The following is a 25,255-nucleotide window of genomic DNA, read 5'->3' on the forward strand; positions in this document are numbered from 1 at the left end:
TACTCATTTTATCTGGTTATCCATTGTCGTTTCGAACTCTTTTTCATGGTCAAATCACCTTCAAGGTATTTACGAGATGTTTGTACATTACACTTGTAGTGAAAGACATCAAAATGCTTAAATGGTGTTTGCATTATTAGTGGAATATTAAATTTTACATAGATGTATGTAAGCTAATCTGGTAATCTATTGTCGTTTCAAGGTATTCACGAGATATTTGAACATAAAATTTAATGTGAAGACATCAAAATGCCTAAATATTGTTTGGGGAAGCAGCATTGGAACATCTAAGTTTTCAAGTCTTCAAATACCAAGACGAAGTATTAGGCTATTTTGACAATAATTTTATTGTTTAAATTTAAAACAACTTGTAATCTCATAACAAGAGTTTTCCAAAAGGTTTAAATCAACCTAAATCCTTGGTGTTGCTTTTCTATCTTCTCATTAGAATATTTGCATGATCTCATAATAAGAATTTATCAAAAGGTTTAAATCAACAACAAAAACCCTTTAGATCTTGTATAACCTTTGAACTCATGACCCTAATTTGAGGATGGTCACCCATAGACCATAGTAACCCTATAACGAACTTTTTATGGAAGAAGTATGTCAATAAACCCCAAAACTACCTGGCTCATACAAATGATTTTAGCATTTACCTTTTCCTGTATTTCACACATTTTTAATCATGTATTAAAAAAGATAAAAGAATCGGTTCTGCAAGGATCCCTTCTCAATACAAATACACTCACATGAATAAAAATTTATAGCTACAAGTCATTACCAAGCGAAACAATCATTAAAACTGGTAAAAACTCACTTCCAGATTTACAAAATGAAAGCATTCAAATGGATGTCCTATGTTCAAACATCTATCAACAATCATTTATTTTTAACATCATTAAGATTGAGGAACTGAGAAAACCAGAAACCCATTATCCCAACGAACTCTAATCTCCTGCCCAACTTGCAGCATCTTCCCTCTAATAATCTGACCCCATTTCCCGATAAGATTATAGTAACTACCACGCCACTTTAACTTCATTAAAAACACGTCGTTCGTGTCATCATCTCGGGCGTTCACGTTTATTTGGTGTTCGTTTCTTAATTGTTCTCGTGCCTGAGAAGCCCAATACAAAAGAATATGATCTTCAACTGACTTACCGGGTAATGTAAGAAACGGATGATTTATGTCCACGTCTGATGATGTCAGCACCTTCCTAATCGGCCAATCCTCTTGATGACTCATCATAACAGGAACCGCTGTTGGAGCCACCACCTGTTCATACGGGACAGAAAAGTTTAAGCACCCATTAGCCCAGCGAATCTTGATCTCTTTCCCTACACCAAGTCCCTTTCTTTTTACAATTTTGCCCCATTTTCCTATTAAATTATAATAATTTCCACGCCACCTCAGCTTCATTACGTATATATCATCTGTATCTACATCGCGTGCATTTAAATTTACTTGTTCTTCATTTCTCAAAAGCTCTCTTTGCTGAGGTGTCCAATGGACAAGAATATGATCTTCAACTGATCTACGTGTCAAAGGTAGAAAAGGATGATTGGTGTCCACATCAGATAGTGTTAAGACCTTTTTGATTGGCCAGTGGTTTTGACGCACCACTGGTGCAGGAACGTGACGCACCACTGGCGCAGGAACACTTTGAGGTGGTTGTTGTTGTTGTTGTTGTTGTTGTACAGGTGGAGTTTGATGAAGTGGAACGGAAAAGTGTAAACATCCATTATAAAAGCTTAGTTTAATCTCCTTCCCAGCTTCAAGTCCCTTACTTCTCACAATTCTCCCCCATTTGCCAATAAGATTATAGTAACTGCCGCTCCATTTTAATTTCATCATGTACACATCTCCAGTGTCATCATCTTGAGCATCAATGGATACTTGTTCTTTGTTAAGTAAATAATCTCTCTCGAGTTGTGTTAGATGAATGAGGATGTGTGTTTCTACTGGTTGGCGCGGTAGAGTGAGGAATGGATGGGTGATATCAACGTCTGAAGGGGTGAGAATCTTGCTGATGGGCCAATCATTTTGTACTATTTGTAATGCATTATGTTGTACAGAGTGCCTCATTCCTGTAAGCTACATATACATAAAGATTTACTCAATAAAACATGAGTTTTTTTTTATCATTTGACATAACAAAGGCAAGTGGTTAAAACTGGGGAGATTATGTTCCACACCAATGGCAACGAGTTCATGTTAACGAACCAAACTAAAGGTCAGATTAGGCCAACGTGCAAACACTTGGTTGTTATTAAAACTTAGGATTAATCGTTGTATTAAATACTAGAAAGTATACATTTATAATACATTACTAAATAATTGGAAGATCTATCAGGTTATAGACTATAGGCTGCTTTAACCTGTTTGGCATGTTTATTTGAGCTAAATTCACGATTTGACCCATTAACGGAAAAAAAAAAACTTCCAAATCGATACATATACCCATAACTAGGTCAAGCTTGCCACCTCTAGCTAAAACTTCATCATAACCCAGTAACAGGTCAAGCAAAGGGCTAGCATGTGCAGTCCCCTCTCTTATTTTTGTAGCTCATAAAGTTTCTTCTTAATTTCAAGTAAAGATATCATGAATCAAAGACTTTCACCTCCAAAATAACCATAATTATACTAAGAAAATAATAAAGTGTGATCCACAATCCAGAGTTTTTTCGAAAGAAGGCCACTGCATACTGCCAAGTGCCAAATACCCAAAACAATGTACCAGATAGATATTTTCAGCAAAGGAGGAAAAACCCCTCAATGCCGATCATTTGACCAGGTAGAAACGTTGAACACAAGTATAATTAAAATCTGTTTTCATTAATCACTCTGATATATGTTAGCTAGAGAGTAAGAGACACTTAAGTCTGTCTATATATAACTGCAGTCAATATGTGAGAGTTAGAAAAATAACACATGTGACGTTGTTAGTAAATAAGACTTCGTGTGTGCTAGTCCAGTATAAGTGTAAGCTGAGAGTAGACAACACTTCCTGCTCATTTGAGCATTATGAAAGGTATTCCTCAACTTTATTCCTCTACTTCATTGTCACATTGAATCTCCTTTATCCCATGATCTATTGTGCAAATTACAGTATTGAACTACCTAAAGGATTTTGAATACACGCCTCAACGAATTAAAGTTGCACAGTTGGTATCAAAGTATGCTCATCGGTCTATCATCATCGTGTTCTTATAGGAAGGAAGGAAGGCGATTGGATTCAAACAAAATCGGCCGTTTAAAAAAAAAAAAAATTTTAACAAAATCGAGACTTCATTGCTTCATAATCAAAGCGATTATGTACCTCAACAAGAGTGCTTTTGAGATAATGTTTGAAAGATTCAAATCAATATCTAAGACTAAAGTCTAAAGCTTTACAACCGACTCACTTAATGTTTGAAACATGAAAAACTAAACATGCTCAATTAAATGATGATGGGAATCCGAGAAAGCTAGTAAAAATTCAAAAGGAGTAGCAACCTAACTAACAACTCAAATTCTTCACCAAGTGATGTAACAAGTCATCAACACAATTACTCTTCTAGATTAACAAACACTCAGCTTCCACATTTCAACGCAGCCACGTAGCGAGCCAAAGCAACCTATTCTTTCTCCTTTTACTAAAGCTTCCACATTTCACAGAGAAAAGCTTAAAGAATGGTTATACGATGCGAATCGGGACTTCCAACTAGATAAGATCGATGATAGATCAATGGTTTCTCAGACATTAATTGGTTTGGAAGGTTGGGATCAATATGTTGTTGATATAACAAGCAAATTTGAAGACCCTTTGATGACCCTAGTGCTAATGGAATTAAGACACACAATTACAATTAAATAATAATTTAATGGTTTTGAGGGTATCACTAGTAAGTTGCATTCGTCCCTAACTAATGCTCTATGTTACTTCATGGCTAGATTGGATGAGAACAAGCAGATTCAATCGGACGACGAATTTCTACTTGGACTAGGCACCCTATAGTCGTCAGCTCATTTTTGACAGATCCGCCCTTGGACTGGCACTGATTGGTTGCTTATTGTGACAGTCAAGGCGTTCACCTCCAGATCAATGGCGGAACGTGATTTTATAAAGCGGGAAGGCCAGAGATTGAAGTATACAAAAAAAACTTCATTAAGAAAACTAGTCAAAATTAGAAAAAGTGATATTCTTTTCACCTTGAATAAAACTAACATTATTATTAAAATTTACAAGGGAGTTATATGACACTAAATTTAACATGAAGGACCATATGTACATAAAACTAAAACCAAGATGAAATCAAATGGGCCCTAATTCTTTGTCTAGTACTTCATCTTGTTCATTTGGACTCTGCAACTTTAGAACTACTCCTTTCATCAGAAAAACAAAAAACATAAAATAGTAAGGCAAGGCAGAAATATCCTTAAAACATTAAAACTACATACTATATTATCCTCAAATCTGGGAGGGCAACAACCCTCCCCAGTCTCTATTACGTTCCGCCCCTGCTCCAGATGGGCAGAAATCGAGGAGCAAATTTCCATAGGGTTTTTTAGTTGGGACATTTAACTGTACACCATAACTCAACAAGCTTATTCGCTTCATATATCGAAGTAAGGCGAAGATCCTAACTAAAAATCTTAGCATGATAATGAAAACTTACTATTGATGTAATAAATAAAATAGTAAACATGAAGTCAAAACAATCTGATATGAATCGTATGCAATACAGGGGTAAAAAGTGTCGATCTCTAATCTTTAGTTTCTTATTTTAGTATTTTACTGTGCTCCAAATTTAGGGTTGGACAACTCCAGTTAAATAAGGCACGTGGCCATCGTATTAGTGTGTAGATTGAGTTATTTGATTTTCTTGTTTTTAAACTTGTTGGAGCTTCTGTTGCTCGAAACCAGAATTTATCAACTCAACAGCTGACTTTTGTCGGCTTTATTTGTGTTTATTGCTTGTGTGAGTTTGTTAGCAGCTATTATTAGCAATTAATATTATCTGTTTGTCCTTATCAATTGGTATCAGAGCCGTCCTTTTTCTGTGATTTTTGTCAGCAATGGGCACAAGCAATGTAGCAGATGTGGATGCCAATTTCCAGAATTACTACCTCGACTGATGCTCGTTTTGATAACCTTGATCAGATTCTCGCTGGTATTAAGCAAAATCGGGAAGCAACTGCAAAACAGATCAGCGATATTCTGGCCTTATTAACAGAACAGGATAAGTCACAACTGCAGGAGTCCCAGATTCCGCAAATTTTCCCTGTATCAAATCTGACTTCAATGCCCGATTGCCCACTCTTAAGGTTGCCACGTCTCAGACCTCTGGGTTTGCGAGGTTTGATAAGCCATGGAATGGAGGTGAAGGTGTCTCTAGTAGGACTCGTAATTCCAATGGGTTAAGGTTTTCGGATTATGACTGTTTAAAGCCATCAGGTTAGGAGTTGTGTTTGGAGAAGCGGAGGTGTGGCTGGATTGAAACCATCAGAAACTAAAGATGCCTTTGATTGATGGAGACGATGCTTATGGGTGGGTATACAAGATGGGGCGTATTCTTGATGTTCAGGGTTTCGTCCATGCAGGGGAACGACTTAAGGCTGACATCTTTTGTTTGGAGCGACAGGCGTTAGCTTTGTTTCATTGGAGAGAAAAAAAAAGAGAGCCTGTCACGCATTGGGATATGTTGAAAGCGCTAGTTTTGGATTGTTTTCAACCATCACAAGCCGGAGATTTGTATGAACAATTTTAGCCATTAAACAGACAGTTAGGCACAGTAATGGCGGCACAGCTGGAAGGTATTCCCCAACCTGTAAGATTGGTACATGTATAAAAGGATCAAAATCAGACTGTTGCAGCTACGAGGTTTACTGAATACAATCAAAGTGGTTATCATGGTGGATGAGGATCAACCAGGTGAGGAAACGGGTCTAAGCCACTTCGTTTCTTTTTGTCCAAGTTGCTTCTTTTTTGTCTAACTCACTATTCTAAGAAAGGAGGATTCAAGTGATCACGGGAAGTGTTGGGTTTGGCAATACTCTGCGCGCAGATACTGGTGTGGTAACAGTTAAACCAATAAATGGGGATGCCAAGACGACAGATGTTGTAGTTGCGGATCCTACACCAACAAAACGCTTGACTGATTCTAAGTTTCTGAAAAACGAACTAAGGGTTTGTGTTTCCGTTGCGATGACAAGTTTGGTCTTGGTCATCGTTGCCTTGAGAAGAGTTCGAAGTGTCTTCGGGTGATTCTATAACCAAAGAAGGAGGGGAAGGAGATGGAGGGTCCACCCAAGCTATAGAATCCATGACTTAAATCTGATTGACGTAGAGTTTTGCAGCCACACCTGGTGGACGAGGTGTGTGTTAGGGAGGGTAGTGATGATATGGATCGGCTGTAATAAGTGTAGGGGTGCAAAGTGTCGATCTTTAATATTTAGTTTCTTATTTTTAGTATTTTCTTGCGCACCAACTTTAAAGTTAGATAACTTGGTTAAATAAGGTCTGTGGCCATCGTGTTATTGTGTGGATTAAGTTATTTCTTTTTTCTTGTTTTTGAACTTGTTATAGCTTCTAGTGCTCAAAACCAGAATTTATCAATTCAACAGCCGACTTTACCAGCTTCATTTGTGTTTATTGCTTGTGTGAGTTTGTTAGCAGCTATTATTCTCTGTTTGTCCTTGTCACAAACATGATACTATCTCTGTATAAAACTAAGAAAGGATAATCCTTCTCTTAGTTGGCATGCTTATATGTGTAACATATCAGAGTTTAGCTTACCTGTCACAAAATTTCTATATAATCTTCTACATCAGGTGCCATGTGTAATGTCAACTCACCTCATGAAGTCTTATTCATCATGCTTAGTCAACAATTACTTGGGGATTAATTTAAATTCAAACTTGGTAATTACTAATGGTCTTTCATGGTAATTTTAAATTTTCAAATGTCAACACATTCTTTCAAGATACATCAACTATCTAAATATAACCGTGTTCAATTTATTTTGCTAAGGTAGTTGTATATTACCTAATACAATTTATATAATTTTATTATCATTGCTTAAATACAACTAACATTGTTTTCAAAAAAATATTAGCAGATCTGTAATTTTCTTGAAATAAATATTTAATTTAATGCGTTTGTTTTATTTTTTGTGTTTGCATCTATGTTTTTCATATTTAAATTGTGACTTTGAGACCATTAGTAGTATTTTGCTTTTATATAAAGTTTTCATATGAACAATATAATTTTAGTCATTTCATTTTGCTAATAACCCACTTCTATTACACCAATTATTTCTAAAACACACATCATATGGGTTTAATACTTTAATATAATACTTGATATGTACTTTTTCTGATAAATCCATTAGATGAACATAAGATCATCAAATCTGGTCTAAACATGCTAGTTATAGCTATAACATACTCAAATTGTAAGTGCGTATAAAATAACTTCTTCCAAATTCATATAACCTAAACGGTTAGATGTCATTTTTATGTTTTTACCTTTAAAACTCAAATTAACTGAAGCTAAATTAATCTGCTACATATTGAATATTTGATCCTAAGCAGGCAAGAAATTTTTGTCGAAAAACTGATGCACGTCGTATAACAATTCTTAAGCTATAAAGGAACCCAATTTTCGTCAGACACTAAGAGTGGTCACATTATTAACCAAATAGCAGAACTCAATGATGGACCTGAACTTTTAATCAAATGTCCAAATCTCCAATTCCCCGGTAATAAATTCATATACTTTAGATGCATCAGTTATAAAACGTAGTAAATAACATCGATTCATGAACTCTTGATGTAAGTTAGATGCATTATAATGCCAAAATCTTTTTAAATTTTCTTAACCGTTACCTCAAAGCTGGCACATTTGATCGTAAACCAATCTCTTAACTTGTCAGCATCAAATCAAGTTCCTTGCTTTCTAACATCTAGTGATTAAAATGTTGTAGACCCGAAAACTTATGACTTGAAATCTTGAATACCGACACAAAAATGTTTAATTTCCAACAAACAATCAACTATCTAATCAAACAACATTCCAAATCACCCTTACGTAAACAGATCCAGCGTAACAACGAAAAAGAAACACAAATTTAAAAACTTTTCTTCTTCAATGCTAAAATGAGCTACAACAAAGTTCTATAATTATCATTATATCAGTTCTATTAAACACCTTGTTAACTTCTTTAATATAATCCCTAAAAAAAGTCTAAAACAAATAACTAGAATGCTGGATCATGTAAATTAAGTGAGTAAAACCATCTAATTAACTTTAATTAGCAAAAAATCTACAACTGAAATGAGTATAAAACCCTAATTAATTGAAAATATTTATTAGCAAGAGGGATGGAAAATTACCTGATTAGATCAGCGTTTGGATTAACTCTCAACTGAATACTTTTAACTGTTTTAAAAACCCTACTGAGAGATAAGATTTAGTAAAATGGGGAAATGAGTTATAAGAAGTTTTTATTATATTATTATTATTTTAGACTTATTTATATTTTATTATTTATTAGTGGTGGAAATTTGGTGGCTGGGAAGAAATGAAAAGTAAACAGGGAGAAAAAATAATGCGAGTAATAATCATAAAGATGGAAACGTGTTTTAGCAGAAACCAATTTTTATTAATTTTAATTCAAACTAGCACGATATTCGCGCAAATGCGGCAGTGGTGTGACAACGATGGTGTTATTGTGGGACGATGGTTGGTGGTGATTAATGTAAAAGTATCTGGTTTAAAAGGTTAATAGAAATATTTTAAAAGATAAATTCTTAGTGTAATTTAATTATTAATGTTAAGGAGAAAGTGTATGTGAAAATATTTTAAAGGGTGCTAAGTGGAAAAAATTACCTATTTTTCAACACTTATAAAAATAAAAATGTTATTTTTTTTTATAATATAGTATAGATAAAAATGTGAATAATACACAATTATAACTCGTTGTGAATGTATAAAAAAACAAAGAAAATTATATTTTTTTCAACAAACATAACTAGTTAATTCTTATTCTTATCCTAACTAAAAGATCGTTTTAAAATTTATATATATAATTAACAACAATCCTCAAATTCAGGCAAAATTTGAGATATGAAAGAAGGTATATTGTAGATTGTCTTGTCTCTACCCAAAGATAGATATGTTGCTTCCAGAAAGATCTCTAGGGTTTTACTCTTAAAAAAATAGTTTTGACGAAAAGTCAAACCAAAACCGAAAAAGAAGAAAACGGTCTCGATCTCACAACAAGTTCTCAATCTCAAGACCTAAAGAAAAACTAGAGAGAAAAACTCTCAGGAAGCTGTTATAAATTATATTTATAGAGACAATGATAACTATCTTTATATAAAAAAAAATTACTACTAATAGTTTATTTTCTTTTGATAAACATCAAAACAAAATTTGCAATCTTTTAATGGAAGAATCTCCACCACGTAAATCAAAATTGTCTGAAATAATAATGTTATATAGTTATTTCATTGAAAATCTTTTGATAATGCGATTTGTCACCATCGCACGTCACAAACACCCGTCACCGCCGTCACCACTATACCATCGAATCACGATATATATACATTTTTTACTTATTAGTTTCTAAACATTAATACTATTACCTTTAAGAAATTAACATAAATATGTTCAAATATGGTGTTTGTATTTTTGTTTATCTTTCTTTTTACACACATGACACATTACAAAAATTACATTTATGTTTATAGTTGACTAAGAATAACAATTATTGTATATAAATACAAAATGATAAAATATATATTCACATTTGTTATGACTTTTGAACCTCCATCTTAAGAATATCAAAATGATAAAGTATATCATATAAGAATTTATGCAATACATACAATGTATAAAAACATGAGTAACTAACATGGTAATCACTAATCTATACTATATTATAAAAGGAAGAATAGCCCCATGTTGAAAGTTACATGGAGAAATGTCTAAAATGCTTTTAATGAACTATATTATAAAAATAATAGCCCTCATGATGAAAGTTACATGGAAAAATGTCTAAAATACCCTTAATGATTATATTACACTATCAGTCCTTTATCTATTTAAAATATCTCCATTAATTTTATACATCAATTATCTATAACTCTCGACGCCGCCTCCACCGCCAATAGTCGTCCCCCACCACTAAACTCTTGCCGCCCCAAACGCCGCTGCATTTACGCGGATACTGTGCTAGTATATGTAAGAGTAAATGCAATGAAAATATTAAGATAGAATGTCTTGCAAGTTGAAGATCCATACATAAAACTGAATGTTTGATACGTAAACAAAAATCTCCATGATACCAACCATAGATTGGCTGGGTGTCCACAAGGGTCTAAATATATAACTTGATGAAAAGATCTGGTTTTCTATTGATTACTGGAAGAACAAAAGAGCTCCATAAAATAATAGAGCAAACCTTATCGAAATTTGAAATCATCAGCAGGATTGATACTACTCAAATGTAGAAAGAAAACTGAGCCCAGTCTGAGTACATAGTTTCAACACCTAGAAACAAAGCTATAAATACATACAAAGGAGCATCTAAAGAACGAAAACCTAAAATTGCAAAAGGCTATGTTGATCCATTGGCAGATACAGGTATTGGCTTCCAAGTAGCTTGAGCCCTTTGAGTGGCCACCTTCACTCTTTCCTTCAATCCCTCGTTTAGGCTCTCGACTTCCCAGGTTTGTTTATTAAGATACGCGACGTTTTCATCCACACTTATCACCAACCTTCCATCTTCCCCGTACTTCACATTTCCAAAAAGATTCAAAAGCAGTGCATGCACTTTCTTCTCAAAATTCTTCTGCTCCTCTGCTTCATCTTTCTCCGGTTCCATTTCCACCACCACTTTTGGCATTTCCCGGCTGGCATTCAACACCAAGGCCACCACAGAATCTGACACCATGTCACTGATCGGGTCAGCTGACCATTGTAACGAGAGATGATTCTCCGATTCCTGCCTTATTGTAACCCGGTCATGGACCCGCAAAGTTGGAACCCCAGATTCCTCATCTGTTGAAGACTCAACACTTTGATAAATCTGTTTGAGTATGTGTTGTATCACACCAAATGCACCGGAATAGGGAATGGTAATCCGTTGGGTGATAATAGCAGTTGAAAGTTGAGTGAAAACATGAAGATCTTCGGGTGCTATGATTTGATATGAGAACCCTTTTCTCACCAATAACCCGCTCACATTTTCACCATTTTCAGGAATTTGTTCAGCCAGTTTCCCAATAGTCTTTGCCATTTTCTCTACATTAAATGGCATTTCAACCGACTGGCAGTTCTTTGGAGTAAAGATTTTGGGGCTGCGGTCTGTGAAATAGGTCACTAATTTTTGTTTAAGCCGTCCCATTTCATTAGCTTCTCCATGTACAAGAATTATGTTTGGCGGCATAAGCTCTTCAAGGAAAGTAGTTGTCTGAGCACAATCTGCGTGAGCTGAGAACGATATGTAGTGAACCTGCATGTTTAGTGGTGCAGTTAACCCATTCATGAGAGTCACTTCTTTAGGCTCGTTGATTATAGTTTTTGCTAATGTACCCTCAATGACATAACCAGGAATAACACAAGCATTTCTTTTCTCTGCACACCATTTGTCAAATAACTGTCTAGAAAGTCCACTTTGGAGACTACCTGGACTAGCCATCACTACAGAAGGTCCAACATCATTGAACTCGTCAATACTCTTTAACGGAGATATATGCTTGAAATCGAAGGGGTTCGAACTCGTGAACTGAGTGCGGATCCTTTCATTCATGGCATTTATATATGTTTGATAAACAGCCATGCAACGTTTTGCGAGTGGGGAGGCATAATAGATCGGGACATTGTGTAACTCAGGGTGGTTTGACCAGTATTCATCGAGGATCAAGAGTAATTCTTGAGCACGACCAAGGGCAAAAGCAGGTATTAAAACACGACCTCCTTGTGAAACAGTTGAATGAATGACATCTGTGAACCTTTTTTCACGAATGTGCCTTGCCTGGTGAAGTTGAACTCCATAAGTAGATTCAATAATGCAGACATCAGGAGAGAACTGAGGTAGCTCAGCTGCTCGAAGATGACGGTCTTCCTCGCGTGAGTAATCACCAGTGTAAAGTACACGAACACCGGCTATGTCAACCATGAACATGGCCGCACCAAGAACGTGACCAGCTGTGTAACACCAGAAGCGAATGCCATTGACTTCTAAGGTTTGATGGAAGTCAATTACCTGCAGAAGGTGATCATAATACACGCATTAATGATACAAGTCAAGTTTTACATGCCATGCTTCATGTTTGCAAGAGCTTTACATGAATATTTTAATCATCTGCAATAAGCAATAAACACCCAACACTTGATACCCTTACTAAGTAGCCTTCTCAAAGTTGATATAAACCTAATGCACTTCAGATACTTCATTTTGAAAGTTCTTCATATACGAAGTATTCATTGGATATGCAACAAATTACAATTAACATGCTGTTTTGATTTCTAGTAAGCCTGACTAGATAGTGAAATTAGAATATTAAAGCCTCAGTTTCACTTTTTCATTACAAGAACCAAAAATTAATATGCTAGAAGTCATTTACAAAGACCACGCTAGACCAAGTATGAAGTTTTCACTGGTACATTCCAAAACTTAAACACATAACAAGATTTATAATACCTCCTCTGGAAAAATCAACGGCGCATGAAACATCTAAATTTTGAAATAGTAAAATCCACAGCTCAGATACAAGCACAAAAAGGTTCAGAGTGAACAGAAGATGATAAAACCTAGGATGAAAGTTGGAAAGCAATTGTTGGACCTTTTTGAACAAGAAGGTAGTCAACCCTGCCTTTCCTTAGTATGATCAATTGTATTTATTTTATATAAACCTGATTTTTAAAACTATAGATTAAAAGACATAAATTACAATAAATTAAGTCAGTAGTTAGATGATATATATGTAAAAAATAGATTGAATGTTTAAAGAAAGTATAAATTAGGACAGATAGTTTACTTAAGCTAACTAAATTTTAATATTAAGGCCATATTAGACATTTCAAAACTTGAAAAATTAATTATGTGTAAATTGTAGACCATAGATAGAGATAAAGGTATAAATAAGCTGGACCGTTGAGAGCAACATACTAAGGATCAATACCTATCCAGTATTAGAATGAAACCATTAAAAGAAAACCACATGCAGTAAAAGGGTTCTGTTAGGCCATAGCTAAAGGAGAGCTTGGTATGAACTTAATTAGCCAAGGCTAGTCTTCATATTGGAACTTTTAGTAACATGTAGATATAGAGTGGTAGGGTATTGGAATTTAGAGGGTAATCATGCTCTGGCAGTTACTTTATCTCTCAAAAGTAGACTGGTACAGATAAGAGTTGGCTTATTTCTCACAAATAAAGTGTTCGCTGGCTTATTAACATTGTTAGTTATTACTACTTTGTTTAAATTTGTGTTCAGGGGTGGGTTAATTTAGGGACATCTTAAATTAGGGACCATTAGGGACATGTAACTTACACATGTGTAAGTTGTAACTTACACGTGTAAGTCGTGGTGGCGGTGGTCGCCGTTGCCGGAGGATCATGGTGGTAGTCGGAGATGACGGTGGTGGTGATGGTGGTGGTGGTGGTCGGAGATGGTGAAAAATGAATGATTGAGAAGTGTCCCTAGTGTCCGTAATTTAAAAGTGTCCCTAAATTAACTTTTACCTTCGTGTTCATTATCAATATATTCCTGACTGACTCCTATAAGGTTCCTGATCCAATATGTGACAAGTACAAAGCTGTTCTTGCTCAAGTGGCAGCTTGTTTCTTAAAAATCCAACTTTACTTCAATAAAGTATAAATGAACATAATTTAATGTGGATCACATTATGGGATTGAAACAAACCTCAATTTTATCCATCGATCGTAGAATATCTTGTTCATCGAATAGCATGTCTTCGACAGAAACTTTACTCACTTTCACGTAATCCGACAAAAGCAACTTATAGATGGCCTTCGTTGCATGAGTCATGAAAACCCTTCCTTTGAATGTAGTCTGAAAGCAAGCAATTATACTTGACTTATTTCAAAACATAAACGACTGATGAAATAACATAAGAACTGACTGAAAATCGTTAAAGAAGCTACCTTTTCCAGAAAATATGGAAGAGATGCAGCATGATCCAGGTGAAAACTGCACAAAATTTCAAAAGTTAAGCTTAAAAAGGAGTTCAGGGAAAATAATCGAAGGCGACAGAAGGTGGAACCAACAACATACACAACATAACAATACAAAATAGTATAATCATAAATGAAGTTAAATACATCCTTTAACACATCAACCAAAAACGCCTCTCCGACTTAAACGTCAAAACATTTAAAAATTCCTCACATATAGTCTTGATACATACCTCACTAGTCATGCTAAATAAGATCTATGCTATTTTAAAAGTTCTTTTGCCATTATGATAGCTCCTATATATATGTAATGATGATGCGAAGAGTGTGATATAGCAAATAAGATAAGTGCTTTATATAACCCCTTCTGAACAATGTTCTTCGTTATTCCGAGTTCTATATTTTCTGGTTTGTTCTGGTTATGTGCAATTTTTACTAGCCATTTAATAATCAGATTAGTGAATAGGAACTCGGCTATTAGAAACCCAATCGTAATTTGTTAATTAACTGAGACTGCATAAAGTCCCATAAAAAGAAAAGATATTTTGGACGACTCATTAATGAGTAATTCTCGATTTCTATGAGCAAGACTCGGGCAGTTGGCTAATGCGGAGTATAATTATAGCAGCCCTAGAAAAGATCTAGAAACTATATTCAATCACATAAAGTCCTTCAGTTTTCTTGTAAGCAGGACTTAGTGCCAAATTTCGATCTACAATCTTTTGCTCCAATCCTCTAACTCAATGTCGATGCTTGAGTGTTTTTTTCTAGAAAGAAATGAGAAGACTTTCTAAACCTCTGCGTCCTGTTTTCGAGATTTTCTTGTTCCTCCTATTACAACTCTCGTAGTCATCCTAACTCACATGTAAGATAATGCACAATATTTATAGTTTGTGCGAAAACTTGTCTATTTTCATATTCTTGGTCAAACTAACATGGTAATATATAAGACACGGGAGTATCAGACTACTTCAGCTGTATTTTATTCATAAACATCTTTATCTTCATACCGAAACTTATTTAAATTTAAACGACTTGAGCATATTGATTAACAATTTGCTAGCTACAAAGATACATTGTATCGGTTCCAAATTCTCACTGATAATTAACTAAAAAAAAACATATAACATATATTATTATAAATATACAATTGGGGGTGCCAGTTAGTTGGATAGACTTACTGAGTAATGAGAAGAACATCGATAGTAGACGGATCGATTTCATCAAAATACGGCAACGCAGCCATCCCCGAAAATGCAGGGTGAATTCCACAATCAAACTACCACAAATAAACAACCAAATTTAACATAATACTGTATTTTTTTATTACAAAAAAACCCTGACAGAAAAACAAAAAATATATATATACCATAATGGTTTTGCCTTTGAAGGTCATGAAAACACAGGATCGACCAACTTCACTACCAGCGCCTAAGGGAGTGATGGTCATTATATCTGAATCTCTTGATTGTGTTGAGTCGCGTCTCTTTAATGATGCTGCTGCTGCTGCTTGCTGTTGTTGTGAAGCCATTTTTTATTATTATTATTTTTTGAATTGGAATGGAGATGAAGAAACCCTTGAAAAGGAGGGGTTTTGTAATCGCAAGAGATGTGAGATTTTTGGTAGGAGGGGTGAAACCCTAATTTTTAAGAGATTTTGTCCGCGCGCTGAGTTTTTTACCGACCTTTAGGTCACTGTAAAAAAGTTTGACCTTTTTGCAAAGAGATTTTTTTAATTACTTTATAATTACAAATCTCGATTTCTTTGAATCGCAAGTTTGTTCTTTTTATTATTATTATATTAATACTAGCTTAGGAACCCGGGTGGCTACACGAATAGTATTATGATAATTGATTATAGTAAAAACAGTCGTGATGTAAATATTAAATGTAAAAATGTAAATACAAATGACTACATAAGAAGTAGTCCCCGCAATAAATTATTACACACAGTAACATGCGTCAACATAAATATGCAATCGATTTTCCAATCACAATAGCAATTGGAACCATCAAAACATGTGGCTAACCAAACAACGTACCGAGTACATAGAACAAGGTAAAACAAAAGTAAATTAAAAAATTGCATATGTTGACATTAAACCGACCTAAAAGTATCAAAACATACGTGAGGAGCAAACTTAAAGCATCAATCCCTTCAAAGTAGTAAGAACAACAATAGTCTTGGAATTAAAAATAAAACAACAATACCCATAGAAATCGTAAAGGCGGTGAACTTACCAAAAAAATGAATGGATTTAAATTTTTTGCAAAACTTCTTTGTAAACAACATTTTTTATTAAAAGTAATTATGCATGATAAAAATTTTGAGTTCCCCAAAAAGCATCAGTTTAGGATATAGTTGATACAGTATATTATCTCCAAAAACCCTTATAATACTAAGGAATTTATCTAACAATCCATATGATATTAAAAGGGTAAATGGGTGGGAACCCTCCAGTCCCATGTACCGTTTTCATACTCAGAGCGCACACTGCATGGAACTCATGCCCGGTAAGTCACCATCCTCACACATGGGATCACAATATATAGTTTCTCTACTTGTCTTTGGTAAGTTTTGAACCTGTAACCTCTAGCCTTCATCAGTTGGCTCATATGATTACATGATGGCGGTACCGCTGGGATTTCACCCATTGGTAACAATCCATATGATACAAAATGAACATATATAGGTAACTTGGATGTACTCACAATAACAAAAAAAATTGAAATTCCATATGCACTCATATTATTAACAAAATAATATGTTATCCCAATAACACAAATACTCTATAACAAGAGAAAGACAAAAGAAAAAAACAAAAACCTACTTGGATTCAAACTCTTTGAGTGATCAATAATATAAAGAGATAGAATAAAGAAAGACAAAATGATTTGCCACATCAATTTGTAGATGTTTGTTTGTAATTGGTTTGTGTATTTAGCATTTCTTCTTTAAACAAAAGGATCTATGTGGTTTCTTTAAAAATATTGTATTCATGAATTTGAGGATATAATAATGGAAATATTATGTTGAAAAACCCTTTTGAATTTGGGGATATAATCTTACGTCCGACTTAAGAGAGATGCTTGCAATGCTCGTCCATAAAAAGCTAATTTTGGGGAAAATCTGTTTTGTTTTGTTTTTTAGAAAAAACTTATTAAATTATGTTTAGTTGCATCTGACGTCATAGTAGATAACATTTTTTTAAATATGATTAATAAATGGAAGGGTACCAAGTAGGATTAATGAATGAGAAAATTTAGTAAAGGACTTCAGTTTTATATATAGAAAAGATTATCAAATATCATAGCAAAATATCTAGATTATATGGTGTTAACCAGATCATGTTGCGTCAAAAACCTTCTAATAATTCGTTCAAATGCACCACAATATATAAAGAGAAAAAACTTATCTTTTAGACTCGAGCTTGGGTCTCACAAATCCAAACCCTTTCATAAAAAATTTACCACCAAACTATCAACTCAATGATTTTTGCTTTTAATTTTAACTTTTGTCATTATAACAATAAAATTAATTTCATTTTCAAAGCCTATTTCTATGTGTTTTTTAAAGATATCACTTGGAATACAAAAGCAAACTTTACAAAGACATTGCAATTTTGGTATTGTATTCAGAAAATTTAGTATGCTAAGCTTCTTTTATGTTGTATCTGTCCATGGTGGTTCTAAATTATGTGAAATGTTTATTTGAAAACTAAAATTTATGTGAAAATTAAAAGATTAGCCAAAACATATTGTGATCTGTATCTAACACAATGTGTTTTAATTGTGTTTTCTAAAACCATAATGTGTTTTTATTGTGTAATTTAAAAACACATTGTGTTAAATTTTAAATCACAGTGTGTTTTTTGATAGCGTATGAAAATCAGAAAATTGTTCAAATCCAATGTGATATGAACTTAACACATTGTGTTTTCTAAAAAATAAAAATAAAAACACATTGTGTATAATTCAGATCACAATGTCTTTTGTCCGGTTTCCTAGTTTTCATGAAAATTTTAGTTTTCAAATGATCACAACCCTCTAAACTATTAGTAGGAGATCATGACCATTTTTAAAAATCAACATTTAAAACGAGAGTGACATTTATAGAAAAACTTTTTGGGGATGAAATTGATAGTTAATCCACTAAAAAATGTATTCTTTCTGTATGCATATCAATTTATTCGAAAAAATTGATGATTTACGTAGTGACTTTGTATTTGAAAATATGATTTAGCATAGGTTCTCTCAATAAACAAAAGTTATTTGTAGCCAAAATGGAATGAACATGGTAATGGAATGAACATTGTAATAGAATGAGTCATTACCATTCTTTATCATGTTTGGTTGCTATAATTAAATGGAATGGAATTAATAAAAAATTACCAAAATACCCTATTTTTATTTATATGTATAAAAAAAGAAAAAAAATCTAGTTTTTTTGACGTATAAAAAACTAATTGCATTTAAAAAAAAATATTAAACGAAATGTATACAACTGCTAATATGACATTCCATTTTAATCATCATATTCAAGTTAGTATAACATTTTTATTCCATTTTAATCATCATATTCAAGTTAGTATAACATTTTTATTGAAAAATGTGTCATAGATCTTACTTGTTTTAAGCAATGAATTGAACAAACGTGTGTTATATATATAAAAAAAAACACTTGCAGTTAGTTACCTATTATATAGGAGCAAAGTGGGACATATTTGTCTTTTTCATTCAATTCATGAACGGAATGAGAAAAAAACAAGAGGAGTGGCCAGAATCGTTTGAAAGGATTGTGATTCAATAAGTAATGAGCCTTTCTTTTCTACGGGCCTAAACAAACAACATTTATATAACTGAATGGAATCATGTTTTCCATTCCAGGCCTTATTCCCACTTAACAAACGTACCCTTTTAAGTTTATCCCGCATGAATGAAACTATGATACGTGCTACCTATCATCTTTGGCATCAAGATTCATAAGTATAGCCTACAACTTTAGTTCTCACATGGGTTTATAGTGGAAATTCTACCATCATAAACGATGCTACTATGAAGGAAAACGATTTGAATGTTTCAACTAGAGAAAATTTCATTAAATCACCTTGTGGTTTGGTGTATTATCATTTTTTACCCTGTCATTTTTTTTTATTGTTACTTCACCCTGTGGTGACTTTTTGTATCATTAGAGCCCCCTCTCCCAAACGTCCGTTTGAAGCTCGCCGTTACCCCCCTCATGTGCAATACACATGAGGGTAATTTCGTCTTTTTACCATCATCTTCATCTTCCATCATCAACACTACCAGGATTGCGAAGAGAATCATCAAGAATCCAACCAAACTCTCTCTCTCTTTAATATTTACATCTATACAAATACATATAGATCTGATATGATATAATCATAATCACAATCCCAGCCCTATTATATAGAGATCCAGATGGCACACTTACAAATAAAAAGCAAACTTTTTCTATAATAGTAATAATAAAGAAGATACAGATCATAATTTGAGGTTCATATATTATGCTCAGATCTGCAAATATATGTGTGAAAACGGAATAAAGGGAATCAAAAATATATGTATATATAACCAAATCTCACATCAATTTCTCATAAATCATAAATCTCTTTTCATCCACCCAATTAAATCAATTTGATCCGGTAGTACACACTTTAATCACATATATGTATATATAACCCAAATCCCAAAAACCTGTCGCTAGCAGCCTCTGGCCACCCAGTCGCCAACCACTTGCAGATCGAAGTCACTAATTGTACCACTACTGCCATATTTTAGGGTCTAATACATGAAAGGAAACAAGAATGAGATTGAGAGAATATGATAAAGATGAGTGGGTTTTATTTATGAAATGAGTTGTTTGGTTTCATATATGATGTGTACGTAGATATGAAACATCCGATTCTACAACCTATGTGTTCAAGACCTACTATGTTCACCTGTGAAAGTGGGTTTTTTGTTTGCGCATAAAGACTGTACTTTTTTATGTTCTTTGAAGTGGGTTTTGTTGTTAAGTATAAAGATTTTGATATGTATATATATTCTGTGAGTAAAGACAAAGAATTTGTGTGATTAGATTTAAGGTTGTGAGAAGATCTTGTTGGTGTTTTTGGGTTTTGTTTATGAAATTTTTTAGATTTTGTTGTTATTGTTATTGTATTTATATTTTTTTTTTTTTAAAAAGATGAGTTTTGATCTGAAAAAGAGAATGAGAAAGGAGGAAAGAGTGTTCTAGAGGTGAAAATGACTAAAATACCCTCATGTGCTGCACATGAGGGGGTTGACGGAGCCACACTAACGAACATTTGGGAGAGGGGGTTCTAATGATACAAAAAATCACCACAGGGTGAAGCAATAATAAAAAAATGACAGGGTAAAAAATGATAATACAGCAAACCACATGATGATCTAATGAAATTTTCTCTTTCAACTACAATGTAAGATGGAGATACGATAATTAACGATGTGGTTCATCCCAAGGTTGAAGCATTAATGGTTGATGAAGATAAGATAATTGATTGCGTTGTTGATTCCAAGGTAGAAGCTACTGTATAAGATAAAGAATTTGTCGGATCTAAGGATATGTTGGAAAGTGTTGTTTTGCTTACATTGATTTAAACTTAGTTTGATTGTGTTTTTTGTTTACGCACACCAAGTATTTGATTAAAGGCTTAAGTATATGTGAATGTAATTAACTATGGACAAATGTCTATAGTGTGGAAAAAAAATTGTGTTCATTATGTGTAATGAGCTTTCGAATCATGTGCATTGAAAAAAATGAGTAACTTTTAACTTCGTAACCATAATTAGCTTAGATTTTATAGGAGAGTGTTGATGGAGCATCTAGTCATTTTACAGTTTTAATTTAAATTGTTAATCTTTTAAGGCTAAAACAAGTTGTCAATAGGAACCGTAACTATTCTCTTATCGACATGTGTCACGGTGTCTAACCGACACTTGTTACTTTTAATTTTAAATTTTTTGTAGTTCTTAATTATAGTTACCATAAATTTATCAAATTCTTATTCTTATCAACATTGTTATGGTTATTATCGGTATCAACGTCTTACGATTTATTATGTAACAACCGTCACCCTAATGTTTCTGGTGTACTTTTCGATTGTCTTTTATTAATAATGGGTTGCCAAGTGTCAAAAATAGCCATTAGGATGGAATTAGTCATGTACATTACGAAAGATTAAGTTGTAATAAAGTGAGATTAGACATTCGTACGAGTTTTAGTACAATTAGAATTTACAAAATTGTGACAACGTTTCGAGTACGGAAGGATTGTTAATTGCCAAAAGAAACGTCAACTAAAATGGAAGTTTTGAAATTTATGTAACTAAAGTCTAAATAATCAAATATGATCAAATTTATATTCGTTCGAAAACTTGAAAAGATACAATCAATTATGTCATTATACTAAATAAGCGGGTCTTCAGTTTTCTTATAATACCGAGTCAATCGTATTTGGATGAACGTCAAAGTTAGATTAAAGCAAAAAAGAAAAAAGAGAGAGAGAGAGAGAGTCAAAACCCTAACTTTCTACCCTTTTCCTCCTCACTTTCACCTTTCCCATCTCGTTCCTCCTTGTTTTTTTCTGTCAGCCGTCATCACCTTTCTCTTTCTCACTAAAATCTTTTTCTTATTATTTATTTCAATATCTTGTGGTAAGGATTCATGGATCTAAAATTTAGGGAGTGTTTGTGTTTGCGTTTAAAAACTGTGTTTTGAAAAAACATGTCTCTGCCTGCTTTTTCAAAACTGAGTTTTGTCTCTAATTAAACGCAGATAATCACTTATTTTGCCAAACACATTTTTTGATTATTTGCTTTATACAAACGCAATAATCAGATAATCAGCTCAAAACTCAATCACAAACATCCCTTAATACATATTTACATGTTTTTATACCGAATTCATGAAAATATACATATATAAGTACAAGAATCAACCATCTTTGAACCCGAATTGGATTTTCTCTAAGTTGAAAGAATCCGAATTATAATAAGGATAAACTCTCGGATCCGTCGATTTTAACTCAAACTTTGTTCGTTTTATTAGTGTTTCATGTGTTCCAAGCGAAGTCGGTCAACGACAGTTTCCTTCATCTTCACACAGATCTGAGCGGATTGAGATCCTCTAAAGTTAAAACCCAACTTTATTGGTAAAGTTGATATCTTGACCATTGGATTAATATCAAAGGTCAAGATTCCAAAATCATATTTTAATCTTGACCCTTAATTTTAATCTAAAGGTCAAGATGTGTTCAACTTTACCTATAAAGTTAAAAACAACTTTAGAGGATCTCCATCCGATCTGAGCACGGTTAGAGTTTTGTGGCTACACATCTTCATATGACCAATTTGTTGTTACATGCTAACATTCTACTCATACATTTTTTTTATATAGTTTCTCATATTTCATTACAAAACTTTTTTCATCTTGTTTTAATCTCTTCATCATCCATAAAATGAATTAAAGACCACGATAACTTTTAAGTTTGATCTTTTTTTTAAGCAACGAACTACTTATATTAGGTTTTTAGATGACCTTAGGGATAATGTGAGCATTGTCGTTCCCTCAACAACGACAACAAAATATATTAAGAGACTATGAAGTTGTTTTTATTGAAATTTCAAAAAACAAAAATTTGTTAATATTTGTGATGAAGGTCGGCGACTATTATATAATATGGTTCACTTTAAGCAAAGAGACATGAAACATATACCAAACAAAGCTCGTTGGAGACAACATCATAAACACAACAGCTAGGAGGAGCTCATCCCATATGTGAAGGTGATGGTTTTATGGCTCACCCATATTCGACCCTCAAAACCATCACCTGTGCCTATAGAGTGATCCCCTCTTAGTTGCTTTGTCTGGATGTTGTTCGCAACTCTCATAGCTTTTTTTGGTATGTGTTTCATGTCTCTTTTCTTAAAGTGAACCCAGTTATCTAATAGTCGTCGACCTTCATCACAAATATTAACAACTTTTCGTTTTTTGAAATTTCAATAAAAACAACTTCATGATCTCTTAAAAGTTTTCGTTCGTTGTTGAGGGAAACAACTCTTCTCACATTATCCCAAGGATGGGAACAACTCTTCTCACACTATCCCAAGGATCATCTAACAACCTAATGTAGTTGTTCGTTGCATAATAAGATCAAACTTAAAAGTTATGGTGTCAGAGTATGTTGGTCTTTGATTCATTTTATGGATGATGAAGAAATAAAAATAATTTCAATGTCTCTTAATAATCTTCATTCATTGTCTCTTAATAACCTATGTTTGGTTGTTTGCACGTGTTTTTCGTTTATATATTAATATTTCATATATTTGCAAGTCTATTAGTGAGTGTAAAGTGTGACAAAGGGGCATGACTCCAACATACACTCCACATGTTGTTGCATTGGTGCTGTACGGGAGTCAAGAAATGCCCAAAGTGTTAGTAATAGAAGTCTCACTACCAACGCCTAAAGTAGTGATTGTAATTAGAATATCCGGAGCAAGGCGTTCCTTTTCAATTTTTTTGCTTGGAAACGCCCCGGGAAGCCTTAGAAAGCCCAGTACATTGCCCCATGGGGCGTCTTTTGAAAAAAAATGGAAGGGCGTGATAAAATGGAAACCTCTTTTTAGTCTACTTTTTGTGGGTCCCACCTACGACCTGACAAAAATAAAAGGAATCTGTCTCGATAGCTTTTGCTTTTACTCGAGGATCTATACTCAGTGGACATCATTCATTGGATTTGATCTTACTTTATTTAATAAAATATATAAATATGTAAATTGAATTTTGATCTTTAGTTTAGTGTGGGTCCCTAAAGAAAAGCCTAAGAGAAGCCTTAAAAAGAAAGTCTCGTTCCCACAAAAAGTAAGAAACACCCTTTGCTGATTGTACTGTCATATGTCGTGAGATATCCTTATAAGAAGCCTTAAAAGAAAGTCTTACTCCTCACAACCTTATAGAATTCTCTTGTTTGTGTTGAGTCACGTCTCTTTAATGATGTTGTTGCTTGTTGTAGTTGTGAAGCCAATTTTTTTTATGAATGTAGATGAAAACTTTGAAAAAGAGGGGTTTTGTAATTGCAGAGAAAGATGAGACTTTTTATAACCTCAATCCAATAAGTTGATTATCTATTTATATACTAACAATTTATGGGGTATTTGGTCTAGCTTATTTGTTGTGGCTTTTAGCTTATTGGACTTATTTTGAATAATGTAAGTTTATCAGTGTTTGGCTAGGCTTTTGGGTTTATAACTTTTGAGCTTATACAAAGTCATTTTATAATAGCTAGTCAACATTGGTTTTAAAACAAAACCATAAGCTTAAGAGACCCATATACCCTCTATTTGTTTCATCTTCTCTTAACATATTGTTACAAGTTAATATTCAAGCATTGTAATATGTCCACTCCAATTTACTTCGACAAGCTAACATGTATTCTATTTATAAAGTTTTTTCTTCCATCTTTAATTTATAGTCGAATACTCACGCGTTGCAACACTAACAATTTAAATGAGCTATTAATTTATTTGCTTTATAATATAAAGTATAGATTTACCCTTATTTGCTTTATAATATAACTAAACGAATGCCTGCGTGATGCAGCAGTGATGGTAGTAGCGACAAAGATGTGGCAACGGCGATAGTAGTGGCGGCGATGTGCGGCGGTGACGGTGATGGTGAATTGTAACATCCCGAACTTTTAATTAACGGTTGACTTGAGTCGTTAAGTCAACACAACGTGTCCGTTAAGTCTCTAAGAGATTTAATGTTTATGTGTGATTAATGTGCATTATGTGTAAGGTTTTAAAGCCTTAATGATTCATGTATTAATGTGTCTAAAGGTATATTTTAATGTCTTTGGAGGTGCTTAAAGTGTTTAATGTGTTGTAAGTATTCCCCATAGGTGTTTTAAGCTAAATATGAGCCATAAGGAAGTCTAAGGACTAGTTTTGATAAAGCTGGAAACTAAAAAACGGGGTTAAGGGTCTAATAATCTGTCATTAGACTCATAAATCAGAGAATATAC

The 25,255-nt window shown here is 33.6% G+C and overlaps 2 protein-coding genes across 3 annotated transcripts; both read right to left on the minus strand.

The window, feature by feature from the left end:
• Positions 1-730: 730 nt before the first annotated feature.
• Positions 731-8,488, minus strand: LOC122592496. 2 transcript variants are annotated; one of them, XM_043764738.1, is made up of 2 exons: positions 8,381-8,488; positions 731-2,098 (listed from the first exon to the last, which is right to left on the minus strand). In XM_043764738.1, the coding sequence occupies exon 2, from the start codon at positions 2,087-2,089 to the stop codon at positions 902-904; it is 1,188 nt and encodes a 395-aa protein (XP_043620673.1). In that variant the 5' UTR covers positions 2,090-2,098; positions 8,381-8,488; the 3' UTR covers positions 731-901. The 2 variants fall into 2 exon arrangements, with proteins under 2 accessions (XP_043620673.1, XP_043620674.1); XM_043764739.1 differs by having other exon boundaries at positions 731-2,091; positions 8,381-8,479.
• A 1,971-nt stretch (positions 8,489-10,459) lies between these two features.
• On the minus strand, positions 10,460-15,782 carry LOC122594043 (cleavage and polyadenylation specificity factor subunit 3-I). Its single transcript, XM_043766525.1, has 5 exons — positions 15,560-15,782; positions 15,372-15,469; positions 14,161-14,206; positions 13,919-14,068; positions 10,460-12,258 (listed from the first exon to the last, which is right to left on the minus strand). Exons 1-5 carry the CDS (start codon positions 15,719-15,721, stop codon positions 10,609-10,611), a joined length of 2,106 nt encoding a protein of 701 aa, XP_043622460.1. The 5' UTR covers positions 15,722-15,782; the 3' UTR covers positions 10,460-10,608.
• Positions 15,783-25,255: the final 9,473 nt, after the last annotated feature.

Source organism: Erigeron canadensis, chromosome 3 (assembly GCF_010389155.1).
Source record: "Erigeron canadensis isolate Cc75 chromosome 3, C_canadensis_v1, whole genome shotgun sequence".
Taxonomy (NCBI): domain Eukaryota; kingdom Viridiplantae; phylum Streptophyta; class Magnoliopsida; order Asterales; family Asteraceae; genus Erigeron; species Erigeron canadensis.

Coding starts and splice junctions, on each gene's coding strand:
- LOC122592496 (XM_043764738.1), bottom strand. CDS start 2,089: ATGAGGCACTCTGTACAACATAATGCATTACAAATAGTACAAAATGAT.
- LOC122594043 (XM_043766525.1), bottom strand. CDS start 15,721: ATGGCTTCACAACAACAGCAAGCAGCAGCAGCAGCATCATTAAAGAGA. Junction 14,207..15,371: donor GATGTTCTTCTCATTACTCA/GTAAGTCTATCC, acceptor AATTTTGTGCAG/TTTTCACCTGGATCATGCTG. Junction 12,259..13,918: donor GATCGATGGATAAAATTGAG/GTTTGTTTCAAT, acceptor CACCTTCTGCAG/GTAATTGACTTCCATCAAAC.